Source organism: Hoplias malabaricus, chromosome 3 (assembly GCF_029633855.1).
Source record: "Hoplias malabaricus isolate fHopMal1 chromosome 3, fHopMal1.hap1, whole genome shotgun sequence".
Lineage (NCBI taxonomy): Eukaryota > Metazoa > Chordata > Actinopteri > Characiformes > Erythrinidae > Hoplias > Hoplias malabaricus.
The window spans coordinates 33,098,002-33,115,978 of NC_089802.1; the positions used below are offsets into that span (position 1 = coordinate 33,098,002).

The 17,977-nt window shown below is 39.1% G+C and overlaps 1 protein-coding gene across 3 annotated transcripts in view; it reads right to left on the reverse strand.

Annotated features, from left to right (window-relative positions):
- Positions 1 to 17,977, reverse strand: part of drosha (drosha ribonuclease III) — a 183,368-nt gene that overhangs the window by 161,698 nt on the left and 3,693 nt on the right. For all 3 annotated transcript variants that reach the window (XM_066665982.1, XM_066665981.1, XM_066665980.1), the window contains exons 3-14: positions 16,964 to 17,270; positions 15,778 to 15,919; positions 15,519 to 15,676; positions 15,143 to 15,223; positions 14,456 to 14,542; positions 14,102 to 14,188; positions 13,375 to 13,446; positions 13,023 to 13,104; positions 12,501 to 12,572; positions 11,596 to 11,765; positions 11,303 to 11,427; positions 1,810 to 1,909 (exon numbers count right to left, since the gene is read on the reverse strand). In XM_066665982.1, coding sequence (XP_066522079.1) covers positions 1,810 to 1,909; positions 11,303 to 11,427; positions 11,596 to 11,765; positions 12,501 to 12,572; positions 13,023 to 13,104; positions 13,375 to 13,446; positions 14,102 to 14,188; positions 14,456 to 14,542; positions 15,143 to 15,223; positions 15,519 to 15,676; positions 15,778 to 15,919; positions 16,964 to 17,270 — 1,483 coding nt within the window. The remainder of the gene's footprint in view (positions 1 to 1,809; positions 1,910 to 11,302; positions 11,428 to 11,595; positions 11,766 to 12,500; positions 12,573 to 13,022; positions 13,105 to 13,374; positions 13,447 to 14,101; positions 14,189 to 14,455; positions 14,543 to 15,142; positions 15,224 to 15,518; positions 15,677 to 15,777; positions 15,920 to 16,963; positions 17,271 to 17,977) is intronic.

Genomic DNA, 17,977 nt, shown 5'->3' on the forward strand with positions numbered 1-17,977 from the left:
ATCATGTGACGCTTAAGCTGTGTCCAAAACTGTGCCCTATTCACTATATAGTGCACTATTTTGGGGTTCGGCCATTTTGTAGTAGTGTCCAAAAATACAGTAAACAATTTTCAGTGCACTCAAACAATCCCACAATGCACTGCAAAATGTAGTGTACAACCCAATTTCGGACACAGGGTTTCTAACACAGAGGTTTTAGGACAAAGGGTTTTTGCACAGAGGAGGACATCATTTCACTAAGTATGTGAATTCTGAAGGTAATTCGTTGCCCCAGAAGTATTATTTCCACATGTGTGTGTGTGTGTATATATATATATATATATATATATATATATATATATATATATATATATATATAAATAACCCCCCCCCCATTTCACTTCACCAACAAATTTGAGCACATGCATCACATACAATTCATTTTTAAAAAATATGTAAATACAGGTTGCAATGTAACAAAATATGTAAAAAGCCAAGGGGGTGAATACTTTCGCAAGACACTATATCCACAAATGTAAGGGCATATAGTTTATTTCTTATTCCCTCTGTCTCTCTCTGTCCGTTTCTATCAGCCTGAGCCTCGGCCTGTGTCGCTCTCTGCGTGCGGATGAACGCTGATGAGTGATCAGCGTGTCTGATATCTATCAAAACCTCCAGCCTGCGGTGAGACAGGGCTCACACTCACAGTGCTCTGCAGCCTTTTGGAGCTTCTATATAGCAGCAGAGTCATTAAAGCTGCTGGCCAAGAGGGTATACTCTCCATTCCCAATAGGACACTGCTACAGGAAAAGCCTTTTATAGAGAACCTCCAGTACACAGCATGAAGGAATCTCTCACTGAACCTGTGGAAAAGCACAGCTGCTGGATCCATCACTGAACATGAACAGGCAAATTAACAATGGCCGTAAAAATCACGCATACTCGCAGTCAACCTCAAACTTCTTATTAACTCAGCGGTACGTTTGTGCGATAATTTAATTCATCCATTCAGGGTCACACTGAACTCGGGGCCAATCCATCACAGGGCATCTCATACCTGTTGGCAAGGTAACAAGGCCAATCTACTTACAAGCATGTGTTTTTGCAATATAACTGGAGAAGACTACGCAGACACAGGGAGAACACACTAGACTTCTCACAGCCAGGGACTGAGGAGAGGACTGAACTCTGGACCCTGGTGCTCAATATGCTTGGAGGAGAATGCTAACTAGCAGCTCTGTTATGCTGCAAGTACACGCCCACTTCTTGAGTAATGGAGGAGTGGTGCTGCCATTGCACTCGTGATATCCCAAGGACGTTTTATTGAAAGATTTTAAATATAAACTACTCCAAGTATAACTCATTACATCTACTCCCCATAAAATAAACTTCCAACTAATCTCTATATAATAGACTCTGATTATTCCCTACAGTTATGGTTTCCATCTGTGTAACCTATGGCCTGGAAAAGTGAGTAATGTTCAGTAATGAACTGAACTGAGATACAAAGCCAGACACAGAGTGAGACTGTGTGTGTGTGTGTGTGTGTGTGTCCGCCCAGCTTTGAGACTCTATAAGAATGGAGAATGCACTAATTAAAGTCAATGTGTCTCTGTATCTGACAGTGAGAATTTCAGAAGGTCAGTGGGAACTAAAGCTTTCAGTGGCTTTGGAGTGGACTAATTGAGTAGCCAGCACACAGACACACACACACAAACACACACACTTTTAAATGCAAGGGCAATACTGATACTGTTTGTGTGTGTCTGTGTGTTTATATGTTTTTGGTTTATTTATTTATTTATTTTTTTTTTTTACAGGTCTACATACCTCTCTTTGCATCAGCTTCTGCTTATCGATCTGCTTCACCTTGGGGCTGTTGGCCAGCAGGTGGCGCAACTTCACGTAACTCTTCCACAGCTTTTGATACCTGCAATTAGAATGCACCTGAGTGAGTCGCAGTGAATATGGCATCAATATTTCATATCATTTAACTACAGCCTGAGGCTGGGCATCAATTAGCATTATCGGCAAAGGCCTGCTGGAAAGGGTCTCAATTTTTTGTTGTTGTTGTTAGTCTTTACATGAGTCCAGCAAGTAGGTGGATACACAGAGAATTCACCTGTTTCCATTTTCATATGTGACGTAGGTGTGTTTGTGTGTGGTAGCAGCAAAAACACACTGAATCTCATATTGTTAGTTCAGATCCTGAAATATCCAGGCAATGGATAATCACTGACTTTGAGACTCATTTATTCATGTTCTATTATGTGTATATATTGTATTCCAATTTTCACACGGAAAATCATTGTGGAAAAAAGAAAGCATAAGGTTTGTGATACAGCGCTTCACGGTGACACATATGTCCCTTTTTCATTTCTTATATTCATCACAAAAGTGCTTCGGAAGGCAAAGACATTTTCCTCTGGTCAGCAAGCCTAAAGCAATCTTCTTTTGGCCTGCAGGTCAGTTTAGCAGCATGATGTGTTCAGACTGCTGTCAGATATTGGTCACGTTTAAAATAAACAGTGTGAACAGCCTTGCAAAAAAATAAATAAAATAATTTTTGGTGTGAATGTAGCAGATTACCCAGTAGAGGTGGACAATACAACCCTATAATAATATCATGATATTTCAGGGTCCTCTCTAGGACTCCGGGCGGTGGATGGCTGAAGCATCACCATTTTAAAACCGCTGCACAACTAGGGAGCCACGGTAAACGTGTATTAAAATATGCAGGAGGATGTGTACTTATTTTACTTCTAAAAATTAACCAAAACCAACATTTGACAAAGGTTATGCATCTTTCTCGACCATGACTATGCTCAGACAAAAAAAGAGCAAAGACCAAAAGCAGAAAGGCAGAAAGAAAGAGAAAAAGTAGAGCATGAAAGATGAATAATGACAAGCAGGGGGGAAATAAAGGTGGGTCCATCCACGCCAGTCAAAAGCAAACGACCCCAATCTCTCACTGCCCAATACCTTCTCAATTACTTTCATTTCTCTCTGTCCCTGTCAGTTTGGAACTTTCTTTAGACTTTCTCCTCCCTTGTTCATCCTATTTCATCCTTTCCTTCTCTCTTTGGAGTGCTCGGGCCTTTTCTAAAGCAGTATAATTAAGAACTACAAGAAAGAAGAAAAAAGAAAAAAAGGATACTGTAGAGCTCTAGGATTTTTAACAATGTGGAGAACATTGATGGAAAATCCTACATATTGAAGGTTTTGGGTCACTTGTCTTTATATTGTTCTGAAGTATCTGATGATCCATTCATACGTCCTATACTGAATGCTATTCTTTGCAGAAATCTTGCTGGTCTTCTGTGTATTTCACATCTTGTGTGATGTGCAGAAGGGCTCAGATGATATATATACTCTATAGAACTCTAAAACAAGCAGCAGGTTAGACCTCCACACTAAGAAACAATATAAATACTGTGACAGATTTACACCTAGTTTAGTATTATTAATTTTTCATTACTCATCTTCATTAAAGTTTTGGTGATGCGACATGTTTTCATGCTAAAGTTAAGTGGTAACACTTTACATTAAAGGTACATTAATTAACAATAATATGCCTTACAAAATTATTAGGTAATATCACAATCATTACATAATAATAAAGAAAGAAGAACTAGCATTAACTAGAACTCTTTAAGGATTTTATAAAATCACGTCTTCATGGACCTTCTCGACCTCGTCCTCAATACATTTCCATTACATAGACTTGTCTCCTCTCTATGTTGATGCTGCCAGAAGAAGTAATTACAACATTTAATACTGTCTTAAGCACTGTTAAATAAGTTCCTTTATTGTACAGTGATCCCAGTTAAGTTTATGATGGAGTTCTCATGTTTTCATGTTACTAACAATGATTACCACTATAATAACTGCCATACAGCGATTGCTTGTGCGATGATGTACATTTATCTATCTGTTAGTTAGCAGATAGGTAGCAGCTATCGCCACTTAACGTGGCCAAGAACCGCCTATTAAAACACACAAAAATCTGATTGACATTCCAAAGGACCAGTTGCAAGACTTCTATTCTGGCATCACATGTGAATGCAGTCTTTAACGTTGGACCAGTACCAGAGCCAGTAAAAAATTTGAAAAGGAAGTGTGTTTTCGTGAATGTACAAAAAGCCAATCAAAATGCAACTGGATGAATCCGGACAGTGAGGCCAGCTTAACGCAATGAAAGTATCAGAATCTAATTCTACTTGTGGGCGGAGCATCTGTTGCTAGGACTATCTAGTAGAATTGGAGACAACTAATGACTGGGGAGTCGACTGGGGAGTCATTGGACTTGCCAAGGGCAGAAGAATTCTCCCTGGTCTCAGCTAAATGTGGCTGGGTTACAGCAATGTGGGCATCAAAACTGCTGCTAATTATCAATGTGTTATGAGGCAGTTTTCACTGATGGCAATAAAAGCACAGGTAGTCGACAGTGGATGTGTTTTTTTGTTTGTTTGTTTTTGTTTTTTTGACCAAGTAAAATGACTGCCATGCTCTTAACATGTTACTGAACAGATCCAAGCAATTAAAATAACATGGAAACAAAATTCCACAGATTTCACAGGGCTTCAATCTTGGCAAGTGCAATCTCCAAACTCCCTCCATCTCTCCTTGTCTCGCACTCTCTTTAGGGCCATATAATGAAGTCCCTATCCATCCTCGCATTTGTCATCTCTGCCTCATTGAGGAGAAACTTTGCAGGAGGGACGTGGGGACCCTCCAGGTGTGTGTCCACATTTACAATGGCACACAAACACACACAGACACTCTTCTGTCTCACTGTCCTTAATTAAATTTCTCCCTCTTGCACTCGGCCACAATTGAGAATGCATAAAACACACACATGCCATTTATGCGACCCTATGGAGAGTCGTTGTGTATAATGAAGCAGGCAACACATCAGCATCATTCACGTCTCCCACATTCATTAGCAATGTGACCATACCCTCCTGACATTCTGTCTAATAGCGCCTCCTGCAGAAGGCTGTGGTGAATGAGGGAAATCTCAAAACTGATGTTATTCCCTATGGCCAATGTCTGACTGTAAGTTAATAGTAACACACAACACATTTAACACACAAGCTTTTGCTAGACACTATTTTAAATATTTAAGTTATATTACTTTTATTAACTCAAGCAATAATGCTCATAATAATGCAAATGTAAACTTTATTTCTAGCACCTAGAACTTTCGAAAAATTCCAGATTCACCTGGCGCACAAGACAGAAACAACGCTTGACAGGGTGCCAGTCAATCACAGGGCACTACAAACACACACACACACACCCCTCTGGATAATTTCACCCCAGCCAATCTACCTACCAATATATAATATTTGGAATTCTGGGTGGAAGCTGGAGTGGAAAAAAACAGCAAAACATTCAAATAACACCGCAAACTCGTCACAGACTTTGCCCCGAAGTGGGGTTTGAACCCAAAAGCCCAGGAGCCTGGATTTGTGTGCAAGTGACAACATCTGCCCAAATTCAACCCAATTCTTCACCATTGTCGTGTCCAAAACAGTGCACTATTCACTATATAGTGCATTATTTTGGGGATCCAACATTTTATAGTAGTGTTTGAAAACATACTGGGCAATTTTTAGTGCACACAAACAATCCCAGAGTGCACCACAAAAAGTAGTGAACAAACAATGTCCAGTAACTGTTAGCAGGTACGGTGGGGATCGAACTGGCAACTTCTGGGGATCAAACTGGGTTCTGGGGATTGAACTGGCAACCTTCCCTAACCACCGGGCCACAGCTGCCCAAACGCTTGTAGACACCCCTTCTACACCCCTTGTAGACACACCTGCTCACACAGCTTTTATAATCATAGAAAATAATGGACAAATAGAATTTGGCAGAGCCATGCTCAATGCCAAGTGTCACCAAACACAGAGCTGCAGGGCAACAATAAAATGTGTTCTCAAGTGAGAGAGCACCATCCAATATTTTTAGCATGAGTTGGAGCAGTGTTTGTGGTCCCAGACTAATCACCCAACATCAGTATCTGACTCACTAATGTTCCTGTGGACAAAAGCTATTAAATTCTCATAGTATGTTTCCATATTCCATTCGTATTTATTGTTATACTCTTTATTTACATGTTGTCACAAAAAGGGCAAGACAACGCCAAAGGGTTAAGAGGTGATTAAACGTAAACAGAACTCACTGCTCAAATCACAACTATTTATGGGTTAATTAAAAAAAAAAATTCACTCATGTTTAGCAGGCTGGAGATTGTCCAAAAGAGGGAGCCATTAGTATGCTTGCATAAATCAAAGAAACATAGGAACCCCACATAGGCAAGACGTCAAGAATACTAAAGTTTTTGGCATTAATTAAATATTAATTAATTAACAGGTCCTGGCCAAAGTCTAGCCATTGTCTAGGTTACTTTTTTGTTTGTTTAGAAGAGCACCATTCTTATTCCAAGTTATGCATCTGTTATTTTCTATTTTCTTTGTTGTTTTTTATGTATTATTTATCCCACTTCCTTCTATACTGTCAGCCATCTGTACTGTTCCATGCCCTTGCTATTATTTATTGTCACATGTTGTTTGGTGTCCTATGTGCAATTCCACCTCCCCACCCCTTTCCCTTTTTCTTTGCCCCACCCCATGCACTTTATCTGTAGAAGTAAACTGCTGTATAGGATTTTCATTATATTTTGAGTGCTTTATACATTTTGAATACATGTGACAAACTTGACTTCATGCCTGTTAGTCCTCACTTCACAATCACTGCTCCAGGTGGTAGTTTTAGCCAACGTCTATGGCTTATATGTGAATGTGTGAATGTAAGAGTCATCTCAAGTCCTGTGAAAAATATAACATCCAATATTCTGAAAACTATGAATAAATTTGCAAATACTGCAACAAACTCCAACTTAAGCCTAACCCTGGATATGCAGCCCTTCCATTAAATTGTGATAAACAGACAGAAAATGCATTCTCTTTTTTATATATATTATATATACACACACACAGACTACTTTAAAACATTTCAATGCATTTGTCTCACTGTCAATTATCACGACAGGGGCATAGACATACACGTTATCTGGAGCCCTGTTGCCCCCCCATTTACCAAAAACATTAATTATGGAATGTCTCGACTTTCAGATAAGAACATGTTGGGGGAAAAAAATTTGCATATTCAATAAAAGTGCTTTGATGAGCTGTAAAATTCTGAAAAGTATACTCTACAAGTATGCCAAGCACCACAAAATTGATTAACCCAAATAAAAAATCTGTGCAGCCTTAATTTACCTTCATAACACTGTGTTTAGCACAACAAGTGAAATGAAAAATTAGCTTCTCATTGACCGTTTTAGAATTTACAATTTTTCTAAGTGACTACCTATAGAAATCTACAGACTATAAACTTTTTGGATAGAATACCGTAATAAAAACACGTCTAAAAATAAATTCAAAATTACATGAATAAATGTTAAAAATCACAGTTTAAAAACCATGCGTACACTATAATAATGCAGATTTTTTGCATCAAGCAAATGATGATTGGTTATACTTCGGCAGCATTAACATGGATGTTTACAAAAGTTTAAACCAGTCTTAAGTCAAGTTTAATGCATTAGGAGATATTTTTCTTGGAAATAACTTTAACACATGGATGAAAAGAGATGAGTTTTAATCAATGGGTTTAATCGATGTTCCGGGAGGGATATTAAATACTTCTCTGTATTGATACTAAAAACTTTTGATTGGGGACCAATTACCCACTTCCCAAAGTGCCCCTGTTGTATTAGTTACCAGTTCATATCAGCAAATAAAATCAATGCAAGAAGAACAGAAAATAAATGAGAATAGAGATAACGCAATTGTACTCACAATGAATATTACACAGTATGTTTGTGCTATTGGGACATCAGATTCCCAGGCCAAGATCTATTGTCATCCTTAACCTGCAGCTCCCCCTATAGACAGAAGCATCTCTCTGTACATTTTCCTTGACAGTTGCTAACTAGGATGCTTTTCAAGGTAATTTACATGTAAATTGACTAATGTCACCCTCATCAATAAAGCAGGTCTTCTGTGAAAAACTGGGAAATCAAAATCGGCTGGATGAATAATGGCCGTCCTGAAATTTAAATGAACAAAACACACTGTTGCTTTTGCCAGGAGCTCCTCGACTCATTTAGCCAATCTGTCACAGCTGCGGCAACTTTTACAGGCCAATAAGAAGGAGCTTACCGTCCTCAATGAGGCTGTAACAGTGTGGGTGTGGAATAAGCTACAAAACACACAAGTGTTCGAGTAGATTTATGAAACATAAAATAAAATTTCACATCAGATGTTTGAACATATATTTTTATGTAGAGGTCGTCAAAACTATTGTATTTAATTGCTCTCATGATAAATGTAGATTTCTGAGACAAAGGGAACACGTTTAGTTACAGAGAAAGCACGATTAGAACATTTATTCTGATTATTTTCTTAGATCATTCATTTTCTGAGTTTAATAAATTCAGAAAAAATAAAAACTACAGTACAAAACATACCATACCTTTCACACAGGGTAAATCTATTTTTTAACCCATGTGTTAAATTGAAGAGTAACTGTATATGCTTCATAAAGAACTTTAAACTTAATTTAAATTCTACCCCTTTTTCACATTTGAACATAGGTCTGGGGTCTAGAGGAAATGCCTGTGATATGCTTTGGCCAAAATACCATAAATATCAAAACACACAGCAATATCCACCCCCCCCCCTCCTCTGTCTAAATGCCCTGTACCTTTAAAGGACCCTAGGTATGATTTGTTAAGGTTTTTTTTTTAGGCCTCCCCCTATTATAATTCATATTTACAACACTCTACAGAAATCAATGGGGAAGTAGGGGGAGGGGTGGTTTCATACCCGCCTTCCAAAGTTATAGTGCAGTTTCCACAGTGCTGAGACTGGAGCAGCAACAACAATAGAGGTTCTATTCTCGAGCATTACAATGATTTTGAAGCTGTAATTGTAAGGTTAAAACATTACGCAGTGTGCCTTTAAGTGACAAGGAATATTTCTTCTTTTTCAAGGAATTGTTTTTCTTAATTCTCCACTTTCAATGTGTGTGTTTTTTTGGTTGTTGTTGTTATTTTAATACACGATTTAACCTCACCTTCATGCTCTCACATAAACATGGGTGCTGTGTAGTGATTGAAGAGTCTCAGCGCTTAACGTCAGAAGTGGAGCAACATCAGAACGCCTCATTTCACCACATTATCTGGCAAAACAAAAGCCAACTGGTGGTCTAATTTCACTGAGTGTCCCCAAATTAAAGTGCACATGCACTGCGCAAGTCATTTTCTCACAAATGTGTCACATTTAAGACGTCAATACGTCATTTGCCTGGGTGTGCCCAAACTTTTGCACATGACTGTATATTTGAATACACTTAATTCTTTTTTTTTCTTAATCTTCTCTTAAGGTTAGATTTGTGTGGCCTTTCGTCAAACCTTTTGCTTAATTAAGTACCAAAATTAGATCATTTCTTAATAACTTCTTTATTTGACCTGCTAGCTGCACAAATATTAAATCATATGTGTTTTATTAACTATAACACAGGTATATTTGCCTGTTGGTAAATCTGCCCAATATATAACAGTGGAAATAATGCCAGAATATACTCAAATGCAGATATTTATGCTGGTTTATCATTGGAACCACAACAATTGTCAAACTGCTTATTCCAAACAGCACATGTATGGCATTACAGCTTTTGCAAATCTGCTCCACACACAATAACCTGTTGTCGCCTCTTCGCGTATGTGCTTGCACTATATTGCAGAGTGGAGGGATGGGTTGAGTTGCAGTGAAATTGCATTAGACCTGATTCCAATACACCTGAGTTCAACTGGAATTGTCCCAACAAATAGAACAACAGAGACTAAAAAAACTAATCCCACACCAGCTTGAGTTGCTTGAGGGCAGTGGAAGAAAGAGTGAAGCTGCTGTAACGAGCCAGCGTCTGCTGGCATGTAAACTTAGCCTGTCCCAGGAGAAAAGGTTGCCACCTATTGTTAGATCACACATGGTCACCAAAGACCGGGATAGTAATGAGTCACACACACACACACCTGCTCTGGTTCTTTGAGACAGAAACATCAGAAGCATACGTTCAAAAGCATTATTTGTTAAATGCAAACAGAGTTCACAGAAGTCTTCTTCCCATTAATAAACCACTTTTATACTGCCATCTAACATGCTAGACTTATCACTGACTCTACTAAACCCATTTTAAACATGGCTGATCCCCCCTGTGGGGGGCTGACTCTATAGAGCACAAACTGGCACCAACCAATTTACCAGTATTTCAATCCCTGCCACACTCACCACCACATCAGTAAGAATCCATAAGCGTGCACACACACACACACACACACACACACACACACACACACACAGTGACCAACTAACTAAAGCCTGGCTCACACAATACAGGACAATCGGGCTGATTTTGTAAATCGCAAGAGGTCCCCGATTTTAGGGTGATAGTAAACGATCATCTTTCCAGATGATCCTGTAGTGTGGGGGGGTCTTTAACCCAATCTTTACTCCTCCAATCTTCTCCCAGAGCAATAGGGACCGCTCTGATTGTGAATCGTGAATATGAATCATGCTCAATATTTATGACTCGGAAAACTGTAGTGTGGGGTGGACGCTGATTCTCGGGTGTGAAACACCACATGAACTTCATGCCTGAAAGAGGAAAAACCAAAAAGCTTCGCGCTGGGGTTATTTCACCACCATCAACCGTATTTTTTTTAACATCTAAGCTGTGTCTGAAACGAGCGGAGTGCTGTTACTGGGGCAGTATTCAGAGGGGGGAAGGTGTAGAGTCGTGTTCATATTTAAAGCTTGTTTAAAATTCTGCCTGCTTTAGTGTGCAGGTGCCCAGGCAATGTGCTGAAATATCAAATACTTAGTGACTCAGAGTAGTCTGCTGCCTTGTGAGGCAACAAGAGCGCAAGGTACCTGCTGCTGTCTGTTTCGGACACAGCCCGAGTGTATGAGAAACTCCCGCCTGCTCTTGGGATGTAGCATTGACGCTCCCGCGAGGTTCTGAGGAGCGGAGTGGTCTGTGTGTGTGTGTGTGTGAGATCAGAAAGTGTGTGGGGTTTCAATCAAGGCTGATCGTGTAGTGTGGCGATCCCACACTGCCCCCTGCAGGCAGAAAGCATCTCTAAAGTACAATGATACTATGCGGCAGGTGGAGGGTCTCCCATCACTTGGATTTAAACAAGAAAGAAGGAAAAGCATAGGTTTAATGACACACACAGACAGATACTTACTGGGGATCTCCAGCGTAGCTAAGCTGAGCAGGGCGGATGCCGAAGTGCACGATGATTGGGAAAGTGATGACATTGGGGTTAAACTGCTCTCTATCCAGTTGGTCTATCCTCACGGAGCTGGGTTTCTGTCAACCACACACACATGGGTTTAGTGGAAGGATAAATCTGTTTACAAGTAACTGAATTCAATCTTTTTGTTTCTGAAAGTGTGGGGAAAAAAAACTCTTCACACAGAAAATTACAGACAATCACACGCAGGGGATTTTAGGAACGAGATCATGTGATGTTATTACCATGCCAGGGTTGGTGACGATCATGCCCTTGCACTCCTCTGCATATTTCTGCCATTCGAGCTCATCCCACTGGAGCATATTAGCAATTTCTTCTTCTGGAACCAGAGGCTTATTACTACGTATTAGATACAGCAGCACCTGATGCATAGACAACACTTCTTTACCTCCATCTAAAACAAACACATCAAATCAACATTAAATATACAGTCCGTTTGTTAAAAGACGACTTGTGACAGCTCTTGAGTTAACAGACTTGTATGTCACATGTTAAATGCCACTTGTGTAAGGTTAAAGCTAAATGTATTAGGAGCAGCTGAGTGGAACAACCATCCAAGCATTGGTCCTTTCAGCAGTGTGAGCTTAGTGATGCCACAGCGAGTCCAGTGAAGGCATCTGTTAGCTGCTATAACAGTTCTGGGTAGTGGGTGATCTCCTCCAGGCATGCTGAATCATCCAGTGGTATGTGTTTGTATGTTTCCTGTATAGATGCATGCTCCGGATTTCTGTAGTTTGTATGAAAATTGTTATTAAAAATGCTCCCAAAAATAAATAAATGAAATAAAATTGCTGTTACAGTTATTACAGCAATTCTTAGTTATTATCCTTACAGTTATTTGAGAGCAGAGGGTTCCCAGGACCAGCATGAGAAAAAAAATTCATCCATACAAAAAAAGTGCCCTTGAGCAAGACACCTAGCCCCCAAAGTGTTCCCCGGACGCCGAGGTGGTTGGCAGCCTGCTGTTCCAGTTGTGTGTATTCACTGCCCCTAATGTGTGTGAAGAATTGCTCACCCGTGTGCGCCTGTGTATTCGCTACCACACATGAGTTAAATGCAGAAAAGCAATTTCCCTAAGGGGATTAATAAAGGTGATTCTTCCTCTTTCATCTTCTCAGTTATTACTGACCTGGGAGGAAGCGTACGAATCGAGGCATGAAGTGAAACCTCTGGCAGCCGGATGGCTCGTTTTCCTCTGGATCTGCAGGGAGGAGATATCACAGGTCACTGTTTGAATCACTGCTTTTGTGAATGCCTGTATTTGCGAGTAATTCATTGAAGTGGAGCTTTCTGTGTTGCGAGTACATTCAAAACACATGACAATGGCTCAGGTGTCCACAAAAACCAATCCTGAATGATGCTGAGACAGAACAGCCAAACAACAATAGGAATATACCGTATGTAGAGTGAAGTGTCAGAGTGTATTTTAACACTGTATTTTTGACACACTATCACTGTCTCAGGCGAAATCTTAATAGCGTGCTATGTAGTTTATGTTTCTCCAACAAAATAGTGAATGATATCACCGGTAGAAATCGATTTATTTTCAGCCATAAGCTAAAAACATCCATAATAAAAATGTAAAGATGAATCACTGGAGGAAATGACTGACATTCTTTCAAAAAGCAAATACAGCGCATGGGGAGTTTACCTGTGATGTTCCAGTCATACAGCTCAAGGATGTCCTGAAACAGATACGAGGCAAACAGCTCCAGCCCTTTCACACAGCAATTCTGAAATAGACACCCGCACCCACACACACACACGTATTCTTAGTTTTCATATTGTACATTTGAAGAATACTTCCAAGGGAGACGACAGTCACAGCACAAAGGAAAGTAGGCAATCATTTAAAAAAAAAGGACAAAAAGAAAATGCAGACAGCAATAACAATTTCCAATATTCTGTTTAGGCTGAGCCATTCAACATGATCAATCATTCTCCAAAATAAAGAAATTTCAAAAAAGGTGGGGTATAAGAAGTTACGAAAAGAATAAACTAACCTCAGGTGACATTTCCTCTATGAAGTGAATGGTGTAGTCAATGTTGAAGCGAATTACTCTGCATAGAGGGATCTGAGAGAGGGGGGGGAGAAGGGGGAGAAAAAAGAGGAGAGAGAGAAAAAAGAGGAGAGAGAAAAAAGAGGAGAGAGAAAAAAGAGGAGAGAGACAGACAGAGAGACAGAGAGAGAGAAAGAGGAGAGAGACAGAAAGAGAGAGAGAGAAAGAGGGACTAACATATGCATGCTGGCAAAATAACAATAATAGTAACAATAGTAAGAGTAAAAATAGTAAATAAAACATTATTTGTGTGTACCGATTGTGATCGTATACAACAGTGTATGTAATTTTTTTTCTTTTACACTAATACAAACACAACCAGCTCCATGTTACAATTAAATATATATTACACTGCTTATATTATATATGACTGATCCCACACATACTACACAATGACCACAGCAAGTGCAGTACAAGCATCTATGGTACTCACTGCTTGACCTCAAACTCTGCTTCAGAGCAAAGCTATTGACTCATTGGCCCACTGCCAAACCATCTGCACGAATTGGGGTGTGTTTAATGTAGGTGCTTTACACAGTGCTATACACTAAATGTGATTCATCAACCGCACTCAAATCTGTTTCTGCTTTGGAAGTTTCTTAAATCAGGCACTGAATAATTCAAAGGTCATTCAATACTATTATACTGCAAAAGTTATTCAGAAGCTTACATGACTGAGAGGGGTGTGGGAGAAGAGAGAAAACCCTTCAAACAGGTACTCATGGTCATCATACTCGATCACTGTAGGTCGGTCCGTCTGAGAAGATCACAGAGGAGATAATAAATATACATATATATAAAATAAATATATAAATATTGTATAACCAAGTAATAATAAAATGATAAAAGAAAAAAAATAGAAATAAAGGAGATTTTCATACATATGAGCTCCCACTATTTACACCTCCGGAAGCTGCTTTGGAAAGTAGTGCTTGCTTATATATATATATATATATATATACACACATATACACACACGTGCAAACTAATAAGAAAAGGCAGGTTTGGGAATTCCATGGCCTACCAGAAAGTTTGTGGGTGGAGACACTGTGATTCTGTAGTGGAAAAGTTTCCCAGCATTGTTACTCATTGAGCGACACTGCTTCACTGGCTAAGAGACAAAAAGAAAAAAGAATCAAGTCTCTGCAATGACAATAGTACTGTATCTATATGAATATTCTATTGGAATAAGGTCATGCCAATAAAATTCATCACACATCCATAAACAGTCAAGCTTATAGAAATTTCTAGATTTCAAAGGCAAGACCTTTGATATTGCCTTATTGTCATTTGTTCATTCATTCATTCATTTCTGTAACTGGTTCATCCTTTTGAGTGTTGCAGTGGAGTGCGAAGCCTACCCTGAATCACTGAGTGCAAGTCAGGCACACACATGTTCTGGACAGGGTGTTGGTTCATCATAGGGCACAACACACACTCACCCAGTTGCTCACATATTCACATCTATGGACACACTACGCATAGCCAATAAACACAACAGTGTGTGGTTTTGAATTGTGGGAGGAATTGAACCCACAACCCCAGTACCCTACTTGCAGTGACACTCCTGTGTTGTTTTATATTTACTATAACATTAAAAAAAACGTGTACGTGTAATGAATGGATAAATGAAAAAATTAAATATACCAGATTAAAATCGGTCCAATATTAGATCAAACAGAGTATTACAGAAATGTCATTCTAGCAGTACCTCTTCTCCAGGGTAGATACTATGACGGATTCCTGTGCGCCGGGCTTTAGCACTGCATTTACACAAAGGTCCATCATTCATCTGCAAGAATAAAACACCCACAGGCAGATTTTAAGCATTCAGAACTCCAAAATCCTTTACCAATTTATATATATATATATATATATATATATATATATATATATATATATATATATATATATAAACTTTGGAAGCTGGAGAATTTAATTACTTTATGATGAACTGATTTAAATCTTAATCAATACAACATAAATTTCAAGTTTCAACCCCACTTCAGCTTATTTTGAAAGCTTCAGAACAATTAATCCCAGGCTGTGACAGTTTGTGAGGTTTGAGGAGAAAAGCACAGTCAGACCTGTCCAGGGTCATTGTACCACAGTTCATCGTGAAGACGGTCAGGATGAGCTTTCTTCCGCTTTATTTCGGCAATAACGTCAAACATCTCAGAGTCTGAACTGCTGGAACAGCTGCTGTCTCCATCAGACTCACACTCAGACTCACTAGAACTTTCATCTACAACATTAACACAGACGCAAAAACAACCAGGATAAAAATATACACACGAACACTACACTCATTTCTCCTAGCTCTAACAATTGGGATTCTAGCTGTACCCTGGTTCAGGTCCAGTTTGGTTTTAGGGGGCTCCCATTTGGGTCTGGAGCACTTGGCTCGTTCCTGCCTCTGGCCCAGCTCCTCCTCAAAACGCTCGTACAGGTCCCTCAGCTTACTGGTGCCCACCACTGTAGAGTCACCCTGGAACAGGACAGGACAAAAAAAACTGCAGATTAATACAAATATCCTCAACTGTATGTGCTTCACTTAAAATAATTCATTTAGCTCAGTTTTCCCTTTTCTTTAAAGTGATATAATTCATCAATCTAAAGCTTAGTTTGTGTGCAGAAAATGATCTTCATATGCCTATTAACCACAAAGTTGTATTTAAAAAAAATAATTAAAAAAAATTGATATATAAATATATCAAGTTGCCAAGACAATACATTTGAAGCTACTTTTGAACTACTTCTAAAACAGCTCCACTGGAAAGCCAAACATACTTGGAACTAACCAGACCTTCTACACCATTTAACAGTTATTCATTTTGGGCTTGTAACACACTGGTGGACTGGAAGAATTAAGAGGGCCATCCTGCCCAATCAGAGAGAGCAAGACCAACAGGGACTGAACCATTGAACTGTTCATGTTAATATTATTTGGCAAGCATAAACTACCGTTAACCCATTTCTGCAGTAGCCCTGCAATTTCATGTACTGCTCTCACTGATGTTGTGTTTGATATGTAATGAACTTGCCTTAACAAAGTTGGACATTCCTCTGTTGGATTTTTCGTTTGTTTGTTTTTTGAGGGGGCAGAAACTATTGTTTTCAACAAAAAAACCCATGAAAATAAATATAATTTGAATAGGATTGTGTTCAGTGTTAAATCTGATTAAAGAAAAACTGGGATAGGCTCCTTATCGATCCATATTTTGCTCTAAATAAACACTCACAAAGCACCTCCAACAATATAGAAAGCTAATGCCACATTCACACATTGACTTGGTAGCAGACAAAGTTCTGATTCTACTCTGATTTAGTCTGTGCAGATGTCGTGATTACATTCTTGGCAGATTTAAAGAGTTGAAAGGGCCACTAGGGGACCTGCAGAAAGAGATTATTTAAAATGTACTGCCTTTTAGAAGTATTTTACATTGGCTTTGGCAAATCTACAAGGTCTACATTTGAGGTAAGCAAAAGAGCTTTGACTACTTGTATTGATCATTATTATCATCAGAATTACCACTTGGTCCATGGGGTCATTCGAGTAGTAGTTTTCAGAGTGTGTGCAGCGGATCCAGGCTGGTTTCAGTAACTCTTCCTCCTCTCTCTCCTCATCATGCCGCTGGTCTGTAGCTAACTCCTCTGACTCTCTGCTGCCCCTTGAGGACGCATAGCTCCTCTCTCTGCTTCCTCCCTCTGTCCTCCGCTCCCTCTCTTCCTCCATTCGTCCTCGCTTTCTGTCTCTGCTGCTCGATCGACTGCGCGGACGCTTTCGGTGTCTGTCTGAGGGAGGAGAGTTTCTACTGTCTCTGTGCCGGTAGCGCTCTCTAAAGGGAGAAGGAGAAACTCTGCCGTTAACTAAAAGTTCAAGGCAAAATCAAAATTGCTTTTATAAATTAGGCATGTTAAAATTTCAAAACATAACATTCACTCTCCAGTAAATACTATGATAATATGGAAACTAAACTGCAGAACCAGCCTATATTCGACCCTACGTATAGCACAATGTTTAGTAATCTTCCACGTGGTTTCCATGGTAACTCTACTGCAGGAACAACACTCCGTAGCGCTTCAGTGGGAATGGATGATTTTGTAGGGTGAATAAATATGGTTAAAATGCTCTAGTGTAAATGGGCAGCCCAAGGGAAATGTGTCCATATATGGATGGACTGATTGACTGAACTGTGTTATACAACAAAAATTTCCCAACACTAAAATCTCATTTGTCAAATCATGTATAAACATTTGATATGCACTAATATGACCGCATAGGCTCACAATGGTTTTCATGGAATGATCTTTAAAACTGATGTCGCTTGGCTGTTGAACAGAATACTGAATGGAATTATTTTATTTTGTGCTCATCATTCAAAATAATTTAATTATTTACTAAACATAGGTATGGTTTACTAATTTCATCGTATCACTCTTTAGCATTAATAGCATTAATCCATTTTATGTGCTTAGCTTTGTTCGTTATTGTTTAAGAGTAGTGCAATCAAACAAATGTATAACAAATTAGTGATTATACATA